The sequence below is a fragment of the Physeter macrocephalus genome, chromosome 5, assembly GCF_002837175.3.
Source record: "Physeter macrocephalus isolate SW-GA chromosome 5, ASM283717v5, whole genome shotgun sequence".
In the NCBI taxonomy this organism is placed as follows: domain Eukaryota; kingdom Metazoa; phylum Chordata; class Mammalia; order Artiodactyla; family Physeteridae; genus Physeter; species Physeter macrocephalus.
Window position 1 is genome coordinate 75,216,049 of NC_041218.1, and position 18,228 is coordinate 75,234,276.

The 18,228-nt window shown below is 35.6% G+C and overlaps 1 protein-coding gene across 1 annotated transcript in view; it reads left to right on the forward strand.

Annotated features, from left to right (window-relative positions):
- Positions 1-18,228, forward strand: part of ITGB8 (integrin subunit beta 8) — a 98,288-nt gene that overhangs the window by 57,381 nt on the left and 22,679 nt on the right. Inside the window, exon 7 of the mRNA XM_024129089.3 lies at positions 11,969-12,064. Within this exon, the coding sequence (XP_023984857.1) occupies positions 11,969-12,064 (96 nt within the window). The remainder of the gene's footprint in view (positions 1-11,968; positions 12,065-18,228) is intronic.

The following is an 18,228-nucleotide window of genomic DNA, read 5'->3' on the forward strand; positions in this document are numbered from 1 at the left end:
GCCTGCCGATGCAGCGGAACCGGGTTCGCGCCCCGGTCTGGGAGGATCCCACATGCCGCGGAGCGGCTGGGCCCGTGGGCCATGGCCGCTGGGCCTGCGCGTCCGGAGCCTGTGCTCCGCAACGGGAGAGGCCACAACAGAGGAAGCCCCGCATCCCACAAAAAAATAAATAAATAAATAAAAATAAAAGAACAGAGCCAAATGTATCGGTAAAGTTGTGAACCACCTCCAGCTAGTAGTTCATGGGTACCTGACAGATGCCACGTATTACTGTGCTTCCCTTAAAAATTCAAGATATTTTGAGGTACCCTGGTGAGTGTACTGCAGTGCTCTAAGGCACCTCATGCACAGTTTGGGAAATGCAATATTAGAAGCATATAAATTATGCTGAAATGTGTGTGGTTCCCATGAGTGAAATTTAAATAGTTTAAATTTTGTTAATCTGAAACATCCTACCAGACTTTTTGAAAGTCAAGAGGAGCAACTGTTATTACCTCATAAAACAAGTTCAACCCTTGGTTGGTTTAGATTCTTGAAAGCAGCCTCAACATTTAAAGATTTTTTAAAATAACTAGACTTTGAATTTTAAATTTTAGGATTTGGAGTTATTCCCTTAGTGTCTTTCTCTTTGCTAATTCTCTTCTACTCAGCCACATTTCACTTTGGTAGACCCATCCACTTTAATTTAGTCATTCATTATCTTTCCTTCCATTCAACCTCTTTTAATCTGAGATAGAGTTCTATTTCATATACTGGGAGTGGAGGAGAAGACAAGAGGAACTATTCTATTGTGAGACAAGTAGAAGCTTTTTTTTTAAAAGGGAAAATAATAATCACATTATTCTCAAATTGCATTGCATTATCGTTTTGAAGTTTTGCCAAGTCACTGAAGTCATCGCTCCATAATTGTATTTTAGAGGGTTCTGTTGCTCATATAGGAAGGATTCCTTAAGGCAAAGAAATGTTCTCATACTTTTAGACATATGCCATGCCATATAACCTTATGGAAACAAATTATAATTCTGATGGAATTTTACACAGTGTTTGGGCTCTTATGATATCAGGAATTTGGACAAACTATCATGAACTTTATTTGCTTTCTTGAAAATTGTTTTACCTACTTAAAACAATGAACCTTCCACATGTCACTGATATGTACTGAATAAACCGAGGAGTAGTGTGTTTATTAATACCTTAGAAGAATATTTTTATCTCATTTATCCCAGGTCTGTGTTTTAAGGGATCCTCTTCCTAAGAAGTTCATTCCCTTCATTTCCAGGGACACTGCCCTAAAACAAAAGAAGTTGAAGCATTTTGATTGATCCCTTGACTATGTGTTTATATACATAAGGTGTACTACTGCTCTGAAACCTCCTACATCCAAAGCTACCCTGAGCCTAATAAGCATATGTACCTGCTTATTTTAAAATGACCTCCATTCTCTCCTATTCAGCCATTATAGAGGAATTTAAAAAGGTATAATTTAGACAAGCAATCAAACACTTTGCTTCTTGGCTTTATCTCTAGCAGCCAATACCAGTAATGTTGAATAGTACCTGAGCTTCTTGGGCCAAGACTCTGGTTCTTTCATTTATAAAAGGAAATGATAAAAGCCCTTTTACATGTCTAAATTACATGGTTCAGAGTTCTACTGCTTATTCACCTAGCTATTTCATGAGGGTCAATGTGAATTCCAGAATTATAACATCTACCCTGTTTTCAGTTTTTATTAACTGAAACCACATATGTACATACAGTATCAGTATACTGCATACAGTACAGTGTATACAGTATGAAATTTATCTTTACAACAACTTGGTAAGGTAGTCATAGTTATCTTTCTTTCATAAACAGAAAAACTGAGGGGAGAAGAAATTAAGAATGTTGACTGAGGACAGACAGCTAAGAAGTTAATAAGTGGCAGAGCTAGGGCTCAATCCAGTTCAATGTTTTATTAAAATCTATATTCTTAACCACTTTGCCACAGTGTCTCAAGGGAAAACTAGAATAAATAGAGCAGTGAAGTTCTTGCTGTAGTTTCTGCTCTATCTTTCTAGTTACAGTCTTACTTACAGAAGAAATAAAGCAGATAATCTGGCTTACTTAAATTACATAACATGATAAAATTTTAAACAGTTTAAGCATTGTTACATTTTATATATGGCCATTGGCAAATAATACTATAGTATTAAATAAATTACCTTTTCCACTGCTTTTTCTCCAGTTGCCAGTATGAAAAGCTTGAGTAGGAATGTAGTTTTATAATTTACTAGTAATAATGCCAGCTTAAAATAAGGAATTGTTTCTAAAATGGTAGAGGTTAGTATAAAAATTGTTAATGGTGTAGAAGACAGGTTAATACTGAGGTCCTAGAATTTCACCCTGTCTCCCTATCCAGCTCCTCCAGGGTGATTCCCAACTTCATTCAAAGCCCTCCTCACAACCATTCACCGCATCCTTGGCCAAGAATAACACTAGAGTCTCCAGTAACAATGAAAGGGGCCCAAAGAGCAAATATTTGGAAGAGGCACACAGGTCATGCAATGAACCATTATTAATGGGACTTTCAAATATTGCTGTGACTCTCAGTCCTGATGGAGAGATGCAAATAGGCAAGATCCTACCACACTTCTAATTATATTTAATAGCTCAGGTATGGTGTTTCTTTCTCTGAGCATTTTATTTGTGCCCCATCATATTACGGTCAGTGATTCTCCACCCCTCCTATCATTTAACTCCTCAGAATTCCTTTACTTATTTAGTCTCATGGAAATTACTGATATATAATTATAAGAATAATAACATTAAAATTCTAACATGTCAAAACTAAAGTATATAATAAAAATTTTCACCTTATTTCCTGATTCTTACTTTGTTTTTCTCTGCTTAACACTGCATAAAAAAACTTTTTAAATTAATTAAAGAGATAAGATCAGTTTAGAGTGTTAGCACCTTTGGGTTTTATGAACATGCACCATAAGGAAAGTAAAGGGAATATCACTCAGGCTAAATGCACCCAGAAAGTTTTAAGTCCATATGCAGCTGGGTTTTAAAAAATTATTGTTACAACTTTAGTTAAAGTAAAGAGAGAACTTCAGCAAGAGAAAAATAAAGAGTCACATACAAGGGAACACCCATAAGGCTATCAGCTGGTTTTACAGCAGACTTTGCAGGCCAGAAGGGAGTGACATGATATACTTAAAGTGTTGAAAGGAAAAACAACCCTACAACCTAGGATACTCTATACAGCAAGTCATCATTCAGAATTGAAGGAGAGATGAAGAGGATCTCAGACAAGCAAAAACTAACAGAGTTAATCAACACTAAACCAAACTTACAAGAAACATTAAAGGGCGTTCTTCAAGTGAAAAAGAAAAGGCTGTAACAAAGAAATAAATTATAGGAAGGGGAAAATGCCACTGGTAAAGGCAGATATATAGTAAAGACAGGGGTTCAACTACCTAAATAAGCTACTACAAAGGTTAAAAGACAAAAATTGTAGAATCAACTAAAACTACAATAAATAGTTAAGGTATTGATATGAAGATATAAAATATGATATCAAAAACACAAAAGGTGGAGGGAATAGCAAAATGTAGCTCTTTTAGAATGTTCTTGAACTTAAATGACTATCAGTTTAAAACAAGTAGATATAGTTAAAGGTCAACATATAAGAACTTCATGATAACCACAAATCAAAAACCTGCAATAGGCATACAAAAACTAAAAAGAAAAGAGATGAGCTAAAGCATAACACTAAACTAAAAAGAGACTAAAACTAAAAAGACATGAACACAAACATACAACTAAAGAAAATCATCAAACCACAAGGGGATAGACTAAAACAAGACAAAACAGAGAAACAACCAGAAAAAAGTAACAAAATGGCAATAAGCACATACCTACCAATAATCACTTTAAATGTCAATGGACTAAATGCTCCAATCAAAGGACACAGAGTGGCTGATTGGATAAAAAATAACCCATCTATATGCTGTTTATAAGACACTCACTTGAGAGCTAAAGATACACGGACTGAAAGTAAGGGGTTGAAAAATGATATTCTATGCAAATGGAAACAAAAGAAAGCTGAAGCAGCAGACCCTTATCAGACAAAATAGACTTTAAAACAAAGTCCATAACAAAAGACAAAGAGGGAATTATATATTATATAATGATAAAGGGATCAATACAAGAAGAGATTACACTCATTAACATATATGTGTCCGAAACAGGAATACATATATAAAATATTAACAGAAATAAAGGGAGAAATGGACAGTAATACAATAATAGTAGGGCACTTTAACATCCCAATGACATCAATGGGGAGATCATCCAGACAAAATCAATAAGGGAACAATGGCCTTAAATGAATCATTAGGCCAGTTGGACTTAATAGATATCTACAGGACATTCCATCCAAAACAGCAGAATGCACATTCTTTTCAAGTGTACATGGAGCATTCTCCAGGATAGATCACATGCTTGTCAAAACAAGTCTCAACAAATTTAAGAAAACAGACATTATAGCAAGCATCTTTTCTGACTACAATGGCATGAAACTATAGATCATTTACAGAAAGAAAAACGGGAAAAGAACAAACACATGGAGACTAAACACATGGAGACTAAACAACATGCTACTAAAAAAACAGTGGTCAATGAAGAAACCAATGAGGAAATCAGAAAATATCTTGAGACAAGGCAAATGAAAATGAGAACACAACACTCAAAAATATACAGGGTGCACCAAAAGCAGTTCTAAGGGGGAAGTTAATAGTGATACAGGCTTAACTGAAGAAATAAGAAAAATCTCAAATAAACAGCCTAACTTACCAACTAAGGGAACTAGAAAAAGAAGAGCAAAGTCCAAAGTCAGCAGAAAGAAGGCTATAATAAAGATCAAAGGAGAAATAAATAAATTAAAGACACCCCCCCCAAAAAAACAATAGAAAAGATCAATGAAACCAAGAACTTATTTTTTGAAAAGATAAACAAAATTGATAAGTCTTTAACCAGGTTCATTCAGAAAAAATAAAGAGAGTACCCAAATACACAAGATAAGAAATGAAAGAGGAGAAGCTACTGCTGTTATCACAGAAATACAATCATAAGAGAATACTATAAACAGTTAATGCCAACAAATTGGACAACCTAGAAGAAATGGATAAATTCCTAGAAACATACAATATTCCAAGACTGAATCAGGAAGAAACAGATAATTTGAATCGACTGATAACTAGTGTTGAAATTGAATCAGTAATCAAAACCTCCCAAACAAAAGTCCAGGACCAAAGGGCTTCACAGGGGAATGCTACCAAACATATAAAGAAGAGTTAATACCTATCTTTCTTACACTATTTCAAGAAACTGAAGAGGAGGAAACACTTTCAAACTCATTCTATGAAGCCACCATTACCCTGACACCAAAACCAGAGAAAGATAGTACAAAAAAAAGAAAATTACTGGCCAATATCTCTGATGAATATAGATGATTCTATCACTATATGCAGATGACATGATACTGTATATAGAAAACCCTAAAGTCTTCATCAAAAAGCTATTAGCACTAATAAATTAATTCAGTAAAGTTGCAGGATATAAGATTAATATACAAAAATCTATTGATTTTCTATACACTGATAATGTATTAGTATTATATATTTTCTCAGGAAGAGAAGGTAAGAAAACAATTCCATTTAAAAGCACATCAAAAAGAATAAAATACCTAGGAATAAACTTAACCAAGGAGGTAAAAGACCTATACTCTGAAAACTATAAAGCACTGATGAAGGAAACTGAAAATGATAAAAAGAAATGGAAAGATATCCCATGCTCTTGGATTGGAAGAATTAATATTGTTTAAATGGCCATTCTACCCAAAGCAATCTACAGATTTAATGCAATCCCTATCAAATTACCAATAACATTTTTCACAGAACTAGAACAAATTATCCTAAAATTTATATGTAATCATGGGAGACCCCCAAATTGCCAAAGAAATCTTGAGAAAAAAGAAGAAAGCTGGAGGTATCATGCTTCCTGACTTCAGACTCTACTACAAAGCTACAATAATCAAAACAGTATGGTATTGGCACAATAAGAGACATACAGATCAGCTGAACAGAATAGAGAGCCCAGAAATAAGCCCATGCACATATGGTCAATTAATCTATGACAAAGGAGGCAAGAATATACAGTGGGGAAAAGACAGTCTCTTCAACAAGTGGTGCTGGGAAAACTGGACAGCTACATTCAAAGGAATAAAATTAGAACATTTTTTTCCACACCATATACAAAAATAAACTCAAAATGGATTAAAGACCTAAATTTAAGACCAGAAACCACAAAAATCCTAGAAGAAAACATAGGGAGTATGGTCTTTGACAAAGATCTTAGCACTATGTTTTTGGACCTGTCTCTTCAGGCAAGGGAAACAAAAGCAAAAATAAACAATTGGGGCCTAATCAAACTTAAAAGCTTTTACACAGCAAAGGAAACCATCAACAAAATGAAAATGCAACCTACTGAACATGAGGAGATATTTGCAAATGATATGTCCAATAAGCAGGCAATATCCAAAATATATCAACAGCTAATACAACTCAATATCAAAAAACACCCTGATTTAAAAAATGGGCAGAAGACCTGAATAGGCATTCTTCCAAAGAAGACATACAGATGACTAACAGGCATGTGAAAAGATGTTCAACAACACTAATCATCAGGGAAATGCAAATCAAAACCACAATGAGACATCACCTCACACCAGTCAGAATGACCATCATCAAAAACAATAAATGTCAGTGAGAAATGTAAAGAAAAGGGAACCCTCCAACTTGGAAAACAGTATGGAGGCTATTCAAAAAATTAAAAATAGAACTAACATATGATCCAGCAATTCCACTCCTGGGTATATATATATATATATTATAAAACAAATCCTGGGTATATATATATATATCTGAAGAAAATGAAAACATTAATTCAAAAAGATCTATGTACACCAATGTTCATAGGAGCAATATGTACAATAGCCAAGATATGGAAGCAATGTAAGTGTCCATCAACAACTGAATAGATAAAGAAGTTTGTGGTATATATATACAATGGAATATTACTCAGCCATAATTAAGACTGAAATTTTGCCATACGCAACAACATGGATGGATATGGAGGGTATTATGCTTAGTAAAAGGACTCAGACAGAGAAATACAAATACTGCATATTTTCACTTATATGTGGAATCTAAAAAATAAAACAAATGAACGGATATAACAAAACAGAAACAGACTCACAGATACAGAGAACAAGCTAGTGGTTACCAGTGGGGAGAGGGATGGGGGAGGGGCATGTGAACACTAATGACTTTAATAAGAACTTTAGAATAGACCTAATTTTAATGCTTCTCATGCTTGCAGAAAATTACCCAGGAAATTATTTCTGCAAACAATATTTATTTTTTCTTCTTTAAAGTTGAAAGCAAAAGTTGCACACAGAATCACCTGAGCTAGGCTCAGAGTAGTTTCATGTTGCTTTTATAGTGCCCCTGAAAATGAGAAAAAATATTGATTTTCCAAAGTGACTCAATAAAAACAAAAATTGATGAAAATACTTATGAAATAGAATGTTCCAAATAAATTATATGTTTGGTTAAGTCATATTTAAGCAGAAAACTTACTACCATTTTCTTTGAAAAGCTTACAAAAATGGTTATTCCATGCCCCTCATTCAGTAACAAGGATATCAAGAATGCAACTGATACCATGTTTGGCAAGAGCCACAAATTCAAACACTTCAGGAGCCAGGTGCAAAAGGTAAATAAATGAGGCAAGTTAAAGCATATCCAAGAGCCCAGCATTTAGCCTTTAATAATGGCCTCCAAATGTCTTTTATTAAGCGGTCTTTTATTGAAAGCTGTCTTTTATTAAGCAGCCCTGTGGTATTTGTCCCTTTACACTTAGGGAGCACCACCAAGCCTCCCAGTGAAGTGTAGATATTGCTATTACCTCCATTTTATAAATGAGCAAATGGAAGCACTAGAAGGATCAGGAACTTGTCTGTGGTCACACAGCCCTGCATAATAGTGCCTAGGTAAATGACAAGCAGTGTGACATCAGGACATGAGCCTCTACTTACCATTAATATGGGCTTAATAATTAGAAAATGGTAAATGAAAGTCTTTACGCATGTTAACCCATTTAATTCCCACCATAACCCTGAGAGATAGATACTAGTATTTATACGTTTTACATATATAGAAACTGTATCACAGAAGGTTAAGACAGATGCCCAGTGTTACATGGCTAGTAATTGCAAAGCCAGGAGTTGAAGCCCCAGGTGGTCTGCTTCCAAGCCCCTGCTCTTGGTATGGCTCTCAACCAGAATGATTTTGCCCTCCAGAGAACATTTCAATGTCCAGAGACATTTTGGTTGTTACAACTGGGGGAGGAGGGAGATATTGGCCTCTAATAGGTAGAGGCCAGGGATGTAGCCAAGTACCCTACAATGCACAGGACAGCCTCACACCCACAACACAAACTGTCCATAGTGCCACTAATGAGAAACATGGGTCTATGCGATTATGACTATGCAGCCATATAGATAAAAAAATAGGCCATTGGGAGAGATGGGGACTGACAACACATAATTTAAAGTCTTCCTCTCTAAATAAATCTGTGCTATCACATTGTTTTCATGCTGTCTCTGTCCTCTAAAAAGTGAACTATAAAAAGTAATCCAGATAACTGAATAATTTTATTTAACCAAGACATTGGTTTTTTTTTGTATCTTATTATGATATTCAATGCTTCAAATTCTATATTATCTTATAAGAACTTTTTATAATGAAACTCACTTTTATGGAGAATCTTCAACACTTATTTTCTTGTCACTACACAGGCACATCATTAAAATTCATACATCTCTACATAGTTATTATCTCTTTAACCGAAACTGTCTCCATTGAATCTTTCCAACCTCTTCTTCCCTTCTGACATTTATAAGTTATTTCCCACAAATCACAGTGAAGGTGTTGGTGAAGAAGAAAAATGTGAACGGAATCCTTTTGCCCTTAATTACTTAGCAGCTGCTTTGGCACATTGCTTTCCCTTCTCCCATCTGCCCCAGAAATGCTTGTTATCTCCATTAATTATTTTCAGAGTTCATAGAAACAATATGTAATGGGTTAGACAGAGGGGGAGTTAAAGCTGAGGAGCAGTGACGTCACCAGCACAGGACAGCTGGCCAAGAGGGAGTGTTCCTGCTAGTGAAATACAAGAACATAAAAGATAAAATACTTAAAAGATACTATGCTTCATGGAGGAAAGGGGAAGGGGCTTCAAAAATGGCCATTAATCCACAATTCTCCCATCAACAATGGTTTGTTTAAACATCTATTAAACATTTGTAGTTTTCACAATCTGCCTTGAGGTACTTGGAATTTTCTTTTAAAACATTTCTTTCTAGGGTTAAAAAATGTGTTCTTTTAAGCTTAAAAATCCAACTGACCTTCTTAATGATCTTCGGAGCAAATGAGAATTTTCTAGATTTAAATTTTGTGTACTTTTGGTCAATGTGACTTCCTATTTTTGAAAAGGGGAAAGAGATTAAGAAGCTTCCAAAAGCTGCTTACATTTTGGACTGTTCTTTAATGTTGATTTTATGTGAGTTAAGTATAAGCTGGTTAAAAACATATGGATTAAATTTTCCTGAAAATATGAATGGTTTTAAAAATTAAGAAGGAGGAATGCTTGGCAAACTGTGATTATTTTTTGTCAAAGCAAAAATATTTCAAAAGTAGTTGTTGCCATTAAAAAAATATTCCCAATACAGCTAGACTTACCTTCTTTTACTTGTTCTCTTTTTTGTTGTTGTTCTCTTTAATTTACTAGCATTATGCAAACTGTCATAAGTCTATTTTAAGAGTATGCATATTATTAGGAACAAGGAATAAAAATTTATCTGATAGAACTTATATTTTGGGGATTGTTCTTCTATTACTTTAAAATGATATTCTTAAGAATTGCTGTGGGTAGAAGTTTTCTTATGCAAATCCATGTGGTAATACTTTTTATACGCCTTCGTAAATTGGAGTCATATCACATTTAACTGTAGTTCAAGAAAATTTTATTTGTTTCTACAAAGCAATTATAGATTATATAGAAATAAAAGGATATTTGTTATGATCATTATCTTAGTCCATTCGGGCTCCTATATCAAAACATCATAAATTAGGTGGCTTATAAACAACAGAAATTTATTCCTCACAGTTTTTGAGGTTGGTAAGTCCAAGATCAAGGCACTAGAGGACTCAGGGTCTGGTGAGAACCTACTTTTTCGTTCAAAAACAACACCTCCTGGTTATAACCTCACATGGCAGAAGGCACAAGGGAACTTTCTCCACTGGCTCTCTTTTATAAGGGCACTAATCCCATTCAAGAGGGCTCTACCTTCAAGACCTAATCACATCCCAAAGGCCCACCTCCTAATATTACATCACCTTGGAGGTTAGGATTTCAATGTATGAATCTGGAAAGTGGGACACAGATATTCAAATCACACCAGTTACTCATGTTAGTGATGATAGTTTTAAGCACAAGGGTGTGTCTTATATCTTATTAAACTTATATATGTAAGTTTAAGAAGTGGGTCAAAGAACTTAGGCTATAAGTGAAACTAGTAAAATTAGCTCTTTCTAAGTTCATATAGTTGCCAAAATCCAGAAATATTAACCAAGATGGTTTAAACAAAATTTTCCCTTAACAAAAGCACAGTTAGCATTGGAGGGTGAAAGGGGAAACGAAAACTACAGAGTAATTTGAACTTGAATCAGATGATACTAATTAGGCTCAGTCACATGATCCTTGGCTTACACTACTAGGCACCAACAACGGGTGGGCACCACTGCAGGTGAAGTTTGACATCATTTCTCTAAAGGTATCTAGAGTTGTTATTTGAGATTGCTTTAACACCTAAAAGAGCATTTATAGAAACAAAAATATCAAGTACTATGTCTTACTACATAACTTTATATAGCAAATTCCATAGTTGTCAGATTTCTCATATTTACTAAATTTTATTCCCTTTCTACTCATCACCTGCTTTCTTTCTCACTACTGCAAAGAATGTCACAGTTAGAGCTACATACGTTTTACATATCAGGGTAAGACAGGTTTGTAATTTAAATATATGTATATATAAATGACAAAAAAGTTAAGTATAATGATAATAAGTTGAAAGATCTGTAACCTACACCTTGTATAAGCTGTTGGAAATAAAAATTATAATAATTGCTATTAGTGTTGAGTATATGCAAGAAACTGCTCTAAATAAATCACATACTATTGTTATCTTTCTACTTTTGCCAGAAATCATGGAAGGCAGATACCATTCACGTGTTATAGAGGATAGACCTGAAATACAATTTTTATCATAAACTGACAATCCGGGATTTGAATACAGGGTTTTCTTCTTTTAAACAAACTTTCTTTTATACCATGCTATAAATCAAATTTTTATATGTATGTAAATATGTATATGTATACATGCATATATTTGCATTTTTAAACTTGTTACTGAATTTCACCTCAGAATGTGATTGTCACTAATATGTCTCTGTTTCTGAATATTAAATAATCTTTCAATTATATTACTTGGAGTCCAATGTTAACCTAAAGAAGTGCTAAACACTCTTTGTATTATGTTGAATGCAACCCTCTTCATTTTACTGAGTTTCTGAGGTTTTTATGGAGCCTTTGTCTTTAAAATATCCCTAATAATGTTGACGTTGACCTTATTTTTTAAAAGAATTTAAATGCCTCTAGTAAAATGATAATCCTTCCCAACACAATACATTTTTATGTTAATGTTAATCATACAGTTTTCCTCATAACAGATGTTTGGAAGTGTGTGGAATTGAACTACTAAATTTCACTCCCTTCTTTATTTCATTTTCTGTTACAGGAACATCCCTCACTAGGCCAACTTTCAGAAAAGTTAATAGACAACAACATTAATGTCATATTTGCAGTTCAAGGAAAACAGTTTCACTGGTATAAGGTATGTTAACTCCCAAAATATAAAAATTAAAATGTTTGCATCTATAGTTAAAATTAGAATACTTCTTAGAACCCCAGGTAAGGATTCTGGAGTTATTATACTTCATACAATCTAAATTTAATACTGTATTAACTAACATAGCCCAGGTGTCCATTCCTTTGGTGAGACGGGTCAGGGGATGCTCTCCTCAGCTCCTTGCCTGGGTTGGCAAGTCAGGCTCAAGGGCCGGCAGAAATCCTCGTGTGAGGGTCCCACTGAGTTCCTCGGTCAGAGTACTGCAGCTGAGCGGAACGGCTGCATGGGACTACTGCTCAGGTGCTGCAGAAAGCCTTCTTGGAATCTGACATGCTATCACCCTGGGACCATTGGCCAGCTGCTCCTGACTTGGTCACATGAAGGCTCAGACTGTCCCAGACTCTGAACTGAAGAGAACCAACACTATTAGCGTATCGCTTACCACCCTGAATGCAAGGTATTTCAATTAAGAGTATCAGGAGGTCATCTATAAATCCCAGACTGGCATGTGCAAGTTCTGAGGAATGGTGGAATAATCCAATGTATCTGGGTGACTTTTGGAGACAGCTGAGAGAGAGCTACAACAGGGCAGTGGCTGACACCCAACTCATAGCCCATCTTCTCCAGCCGTGTGGCTGCCAGGGTCTTGGGGCTCCGGCCGGCTGTAAGGCCTGAGCCTCTGAGGTGGGAGAGCTGAATTCAGGACATTGGTCTACCAGAGACCTCCCGGCCTCACGTAATATCAATCAGCAAGAGCGCTCCCAGAGATCTCCATCTCAAGCTAAGACCCAGCTCCACTCAACGATCAGAAAGCTCCAGTGCTGGACACCCCATGGCAAACAACTAGCAAGGCAGGAACACAAACCTACCCATCAGCAGAGAGGCTGCCTAAAATCATAATAAATTCACAAACACCCCAAAACACACCACCGGACGCAGTCCTGCCAAAAAGACAAGATCCAGCCTCATCCGCCAGAACATAGGTGCTACTCCCCTCCACCAGGAAGCCTACACAACCCACTGAACCAACCTTACCCACTGGGGGCAGACACCAAAAACAACAGGAACTATGAACCTGCAGGCTGCGAAAAGGAGACCCAAAACACAGTAAGTTAAGCAAAATAAGACAGAGAAATACACAGCATATGAAGGAGTAAGGTAAAAACCCACCAGACCAAACAAATGAAGAGGAAATAGGCAGTCTACCTGAAAAAGAATTCAGAGTAATGATAGTAGAGATGATCCAAGATCTTGGAAATAGAATGGAGAAAATACAAGAAACGTTTAAGAAGGACCTAGAAGAACTAAAGAGCAAACAAACAAGGATAAACAACACAATAAATGAAATTAAAAATTCTCTAGAAGGAATCAATAGCAGAAAAACTGAGGCAGAAGAACAGATAAATGACCTGGAAGACAAAATAGTGGAAATAACTACCACAGAGCAGAATAAAGAAAAAAGAATGAAAAGAATTCAGGACAGTCTCAGAGACCTCTGGGACAACATTAAACGCACCAACATTCAAATTACAGGGGCCCCAGAAGAAGAAGAGAAAAACAAAGGGACTGAGAAAATATTTGAAGAAATTATAGTTGAAAACTTCCCTAATATGGGAAAGGGAATAGTCAATCAAGCCTAGGAAGCACAGAGAGTCCCATACAGGATAAATCCAAGGAAAAACACGCCAAGACACATATTAATCAAACTTTCAAAAATTAAATACAAGGTAAAAATATTAAAAGCAGCAGGGAAAAACAACAAATAACATACAAGGGAATCCCCATAAGGTTAACAGCTGACCATTCAGCAGAAACTCTGCAAGCCAAAAGGGAGTGGCAGGACATATTTAAAGTGATGAAAGGGAAAAACCTATAACCAAGATTATTCTAACCAGCAAGGATCTCATTCAGATTCGACAGAGAAATTAAAAACTTTGCAGACAAGCAAAAGCTAAGAGAAACCACCAAACCAGCTTTACAACAAATGCTAAAGGTCTACAAGAGACCCACTTCAGACCTAGGGACACATACAGACTGAAAGTGAGGGGATGGAAAAAGATATTCCATGAAAATGGAAATCAAAAGAAAGATGGAGTAGCAATTCTCATATCAGACAAAATAGACTTTAAAATAAAGACTACTACAAGAGACAAGGAAGGACAGTACATAATGATCAATTGATCAATTGATGATTGATCAAGGAAGGACAGTACATAATGATCAATCTTGATCAATCCAAGAAGAAGATATAACAATTGAAAATATTTATGCACCCAACATAGGAGCACCTCAAAACATAAGGCTAAGGCTAACAGCCATCAAAGGGGAAATCGACAGTAACACAATCATAGTAGAGGACTTTAACACTCCACTTTCACCAATGGACAGATCATTCAAAATGAAAATAAATAAAGAAACACAAGCATTAAATGATACATTAAACAAGATGGAGTTAATTGATATTTATAGGACATTCCACCCAAAAACAACAGGATACACTTTCTTCTCAAGTGTTCATGGAACATTCTCCAGGATAGATCATATCTTGGGTCACAAATCAAGCCTTGGCAAATTTAAGAAAATGGAAATTCTATCAAGTATCTTTTGAAACCACAATGCTATGAGACTAGATATAAATTGCAGGAAAAAATCTGTAAAAAATACAAACACATGGAGGCTAAACAATACACTACTAAATAACCAAGAGATCACTGAAGAAATCAAAGAGGAAATCAAAAAATACCTAGAAACAAATGACAATGAAAACACAACGACCCAAAACCTTTGGATGCAGCAAAAGCAGTTCTAAGACGGTTAGATCATATCTTGGGTCACAAATCAAGCCTTGGCAAATTTAAGAAAATGGAAATTCTATCAAGTATCTTTTGAAACCACAATGCTATGAGACTAGATATAAATTGCAGGAAAAAATCTGTAAAAAATACAAACACATGGAGGCTAAACAATACACTACTAAATAACCAAGAGATCACTGAAGAAATCAAAGAGGAAATCAAAAAATACCTAGAAACAAATGACAATGAAAACACAACGACCCAAAACCTTTGGATGCAGCAAAAGCAGTTCTAAGACGGGAAGTTTATAGCAATACAATCCTACCTCAAGAAACAAGAAACATTTCAAATAAAAAACATAATCTTACACCTAAAGCAATTAGAGAAAGAAGAAGAAGAACAAAAAAAACCCCAACGTAAGCAGAAGGAAAGAAATCATAAAGATCAGATCAGAAATAAATGAGAAAGATATGAAGGACATGATAGCAAAGATCAATAGAAATAATAGCTGGTTCTTTGAGAAGATAAACAAAATTGATAAACCATTAGCCAGACTCATCAAGAAAAAAAAGGGAGAAGACTCAAATCAATAGAATTAGAAAGGAAAAAGGAGAAGTAACAACTGACACTGCAGAAATACAAAGGATCATGAGAGATTACTACAAGCAACTCTATACCAATAAAATGGACAACCTGGAACAAATGGACAAATTCTTAGAAAAGCAAAATCTTCCAAGACTGAACCAGGAAGAAATAGAAAATATAAACAGACCAATCACAAGCACTGAAATCGAGACTGTGATTAAAAATCTTCCAACAAACAAAAGCCCAGGACCAGATGGCTTCACAGGCGAATTCCATCAAACATTTAGAGAGAGCTAACAGCTATCCTTCTCAAACTCTTCCAAAATATAGCAGAGGGAGGAACACTCCCAAACTCATTCTACGAGGTCACCGTCACCCTGATACCAAAACCAGACAAAGATGTCACAAAAAAAGAAAAGTACAGGTGAATATCACTGATGAACATAGATGAAAAAATCCTCAACAAAATATTAGCAAACAGAATCCAACAGCACTTTAAAAGGATCATACACCCTGATCAAGTAGGGTTTATCCCAGGAATGCAAGGATTCTTCAATATATGCAAATCAATCACTGTGATAAACCATATGAAGAAATTGAAGGAGAAAAACCATATGATCTTCTCAATAGATGCAGAAAAATCTTTCGACAAAATTCAACACCGATTTATGATAAAAACCCTCCACTTAGTAGGCATAGAGGGAATTTACCTCAACATAATAAAGGCCATATATGACAAACCTGCAGCCAACATCATTCTCAATGGTGAAAAACTGAAACCATTTCCTCTAAGATCAGGAACAAGACAAGGTTGTCCACTCTCACCACTATTATTCAACATAGTTTTGGAAGTTTTAGCCACAGCAAGCAGAGAAGAAAACGAAATAAAAGGAATCCAAATTGGAAAAGAAGAAGTAAAACTGTCACTGTTTGCAGATGACATGATACTATACATAGAGAATCCTAAACAATCCTAAAGATGCTACCAGAAAACCACTAGAGCTAAACAATGAATTTGGTAAAGTAGCAGGATACAAAATTAATGCACAGAAATCTCTTGCATTCTTATCCACTAATGATGAAAAATCTGAAAGAATTTAAGGAAATACTCCTATTTACCATTGCAACAAAGAAATAAAATACTTAGGATTAAACCTACTTAAGGAGACAAAAGGCCTGTATGCAGAAAACTATAAGACACTAATGAAAGAAATTAGAAATGATACAAACAGATGGAGAGATATACCATGTTCTTGGATTCAAAGAATCAACATTGTGAAAATGACTATACTACCCAAAGCAATCTACAGATTCAATGCAATCCCTATCAAACTACCACTGGCATTTTTCACAGAACTAGAACAAAAAATTTCACAATTTGTATGGAAACACAAAAGACCCCGAATAGCCGAATAGCCAAAGCAATCCTGAGAAAGAAAAACGGAGCTCGAGGAATCAGGCTCCCTTACATCAGACTATACTGCAAAGCTACAGTAATCAAGACAGTGTGGTACTGCCACAAAAACAGAAATATAGATCAATGGAACAGGATAGAAAGCCCAGAGATAAACCCACGCACATATGGTCACCTTATCTTTGATAAAGGAGGCAAGAATATACAATGGAGAAAAGACAGCCTCTTCAATAAGTGGTGCTGGGAAAACTGGACAGCTACAGGTAAAAGAATGAAATTAGAACACTCCCTAACACCATACACAAAAATAAACTCAAAATGGATTAAAGACCTAAATGTAAGAACTCTTAGAGGAAAACACAGGCAGAACACTCTATGACATAAATCACAGCAAGATCCTTTTTGACCCACCTCCTAGAGAAAGGGAAATAAAAACAAAAATAAACAAATGGGGCCTAATGAAACTTAAAAGCTTTTGCACAGCAAAGGAAACCATAAACAAGACCAAAAGACAACCCTCAGAATGGGAAAAAATATTTGCAAATGAATCAACTGAAAAAGGATTAATCTCCTAAATATACAAGCAGCTCATGCAGCTCAATATCAAAAGAACAAAACAAGCCAATCCAAAATGGGCCGAAAGCCTAAATAGACATTTCTCCAAAGAAGATATACAGATTGCCAACAAACACATGAAAGGATGCTCAACATTACTAGTCATTAGAGAAATGCAAGTCAAAACTACAATGAGTCAGAATGGCCATTATCAAAAAGTCTACAAACAATAAATGCTGGAAAGGGTTTGGAGAAAAGGGAACCCGCTTGCATTGTTGGTGGAAATGTAAATTGATACAGTCACTATGGAGAACAGTATGGAGGTTCCTTAAAAAACTACAAATAGAACTACCATACGACCCCACAATCCCACTACTGGGCATATACCCTGAGAAAACCATAATTCAAAAATAGTCATGTACCACAATGTTCATTGCAGCTCTATTTACAATAGCCAGGACATGGAAGCAACCTAAGTGTCCATTGACAGCTGAATGGATAAAGAAGATGTGGCACACATATACAATGGAATATTATTCTGCCATAAAAAGAAACGAAATTTAGTTACTTGTAGTGAGGTGGATGGACCTAGAGTGTGTCATACAGAGTGAAGTAAGTCAGAAAGAGAAAAACAAATACCATATGCTAACACATGTGTATGGAATCTAAAAAAAAAATGGTTCTGAAGAACCTAGGGGCAGTACAGGAATAAAGACACAGACGTGGAAAGTGGACTTGAGGACACAGGGAGAGGGAGGGGTGGGCTGGGACGAGGTGAGGGAGTGGCATGGCCATAGATA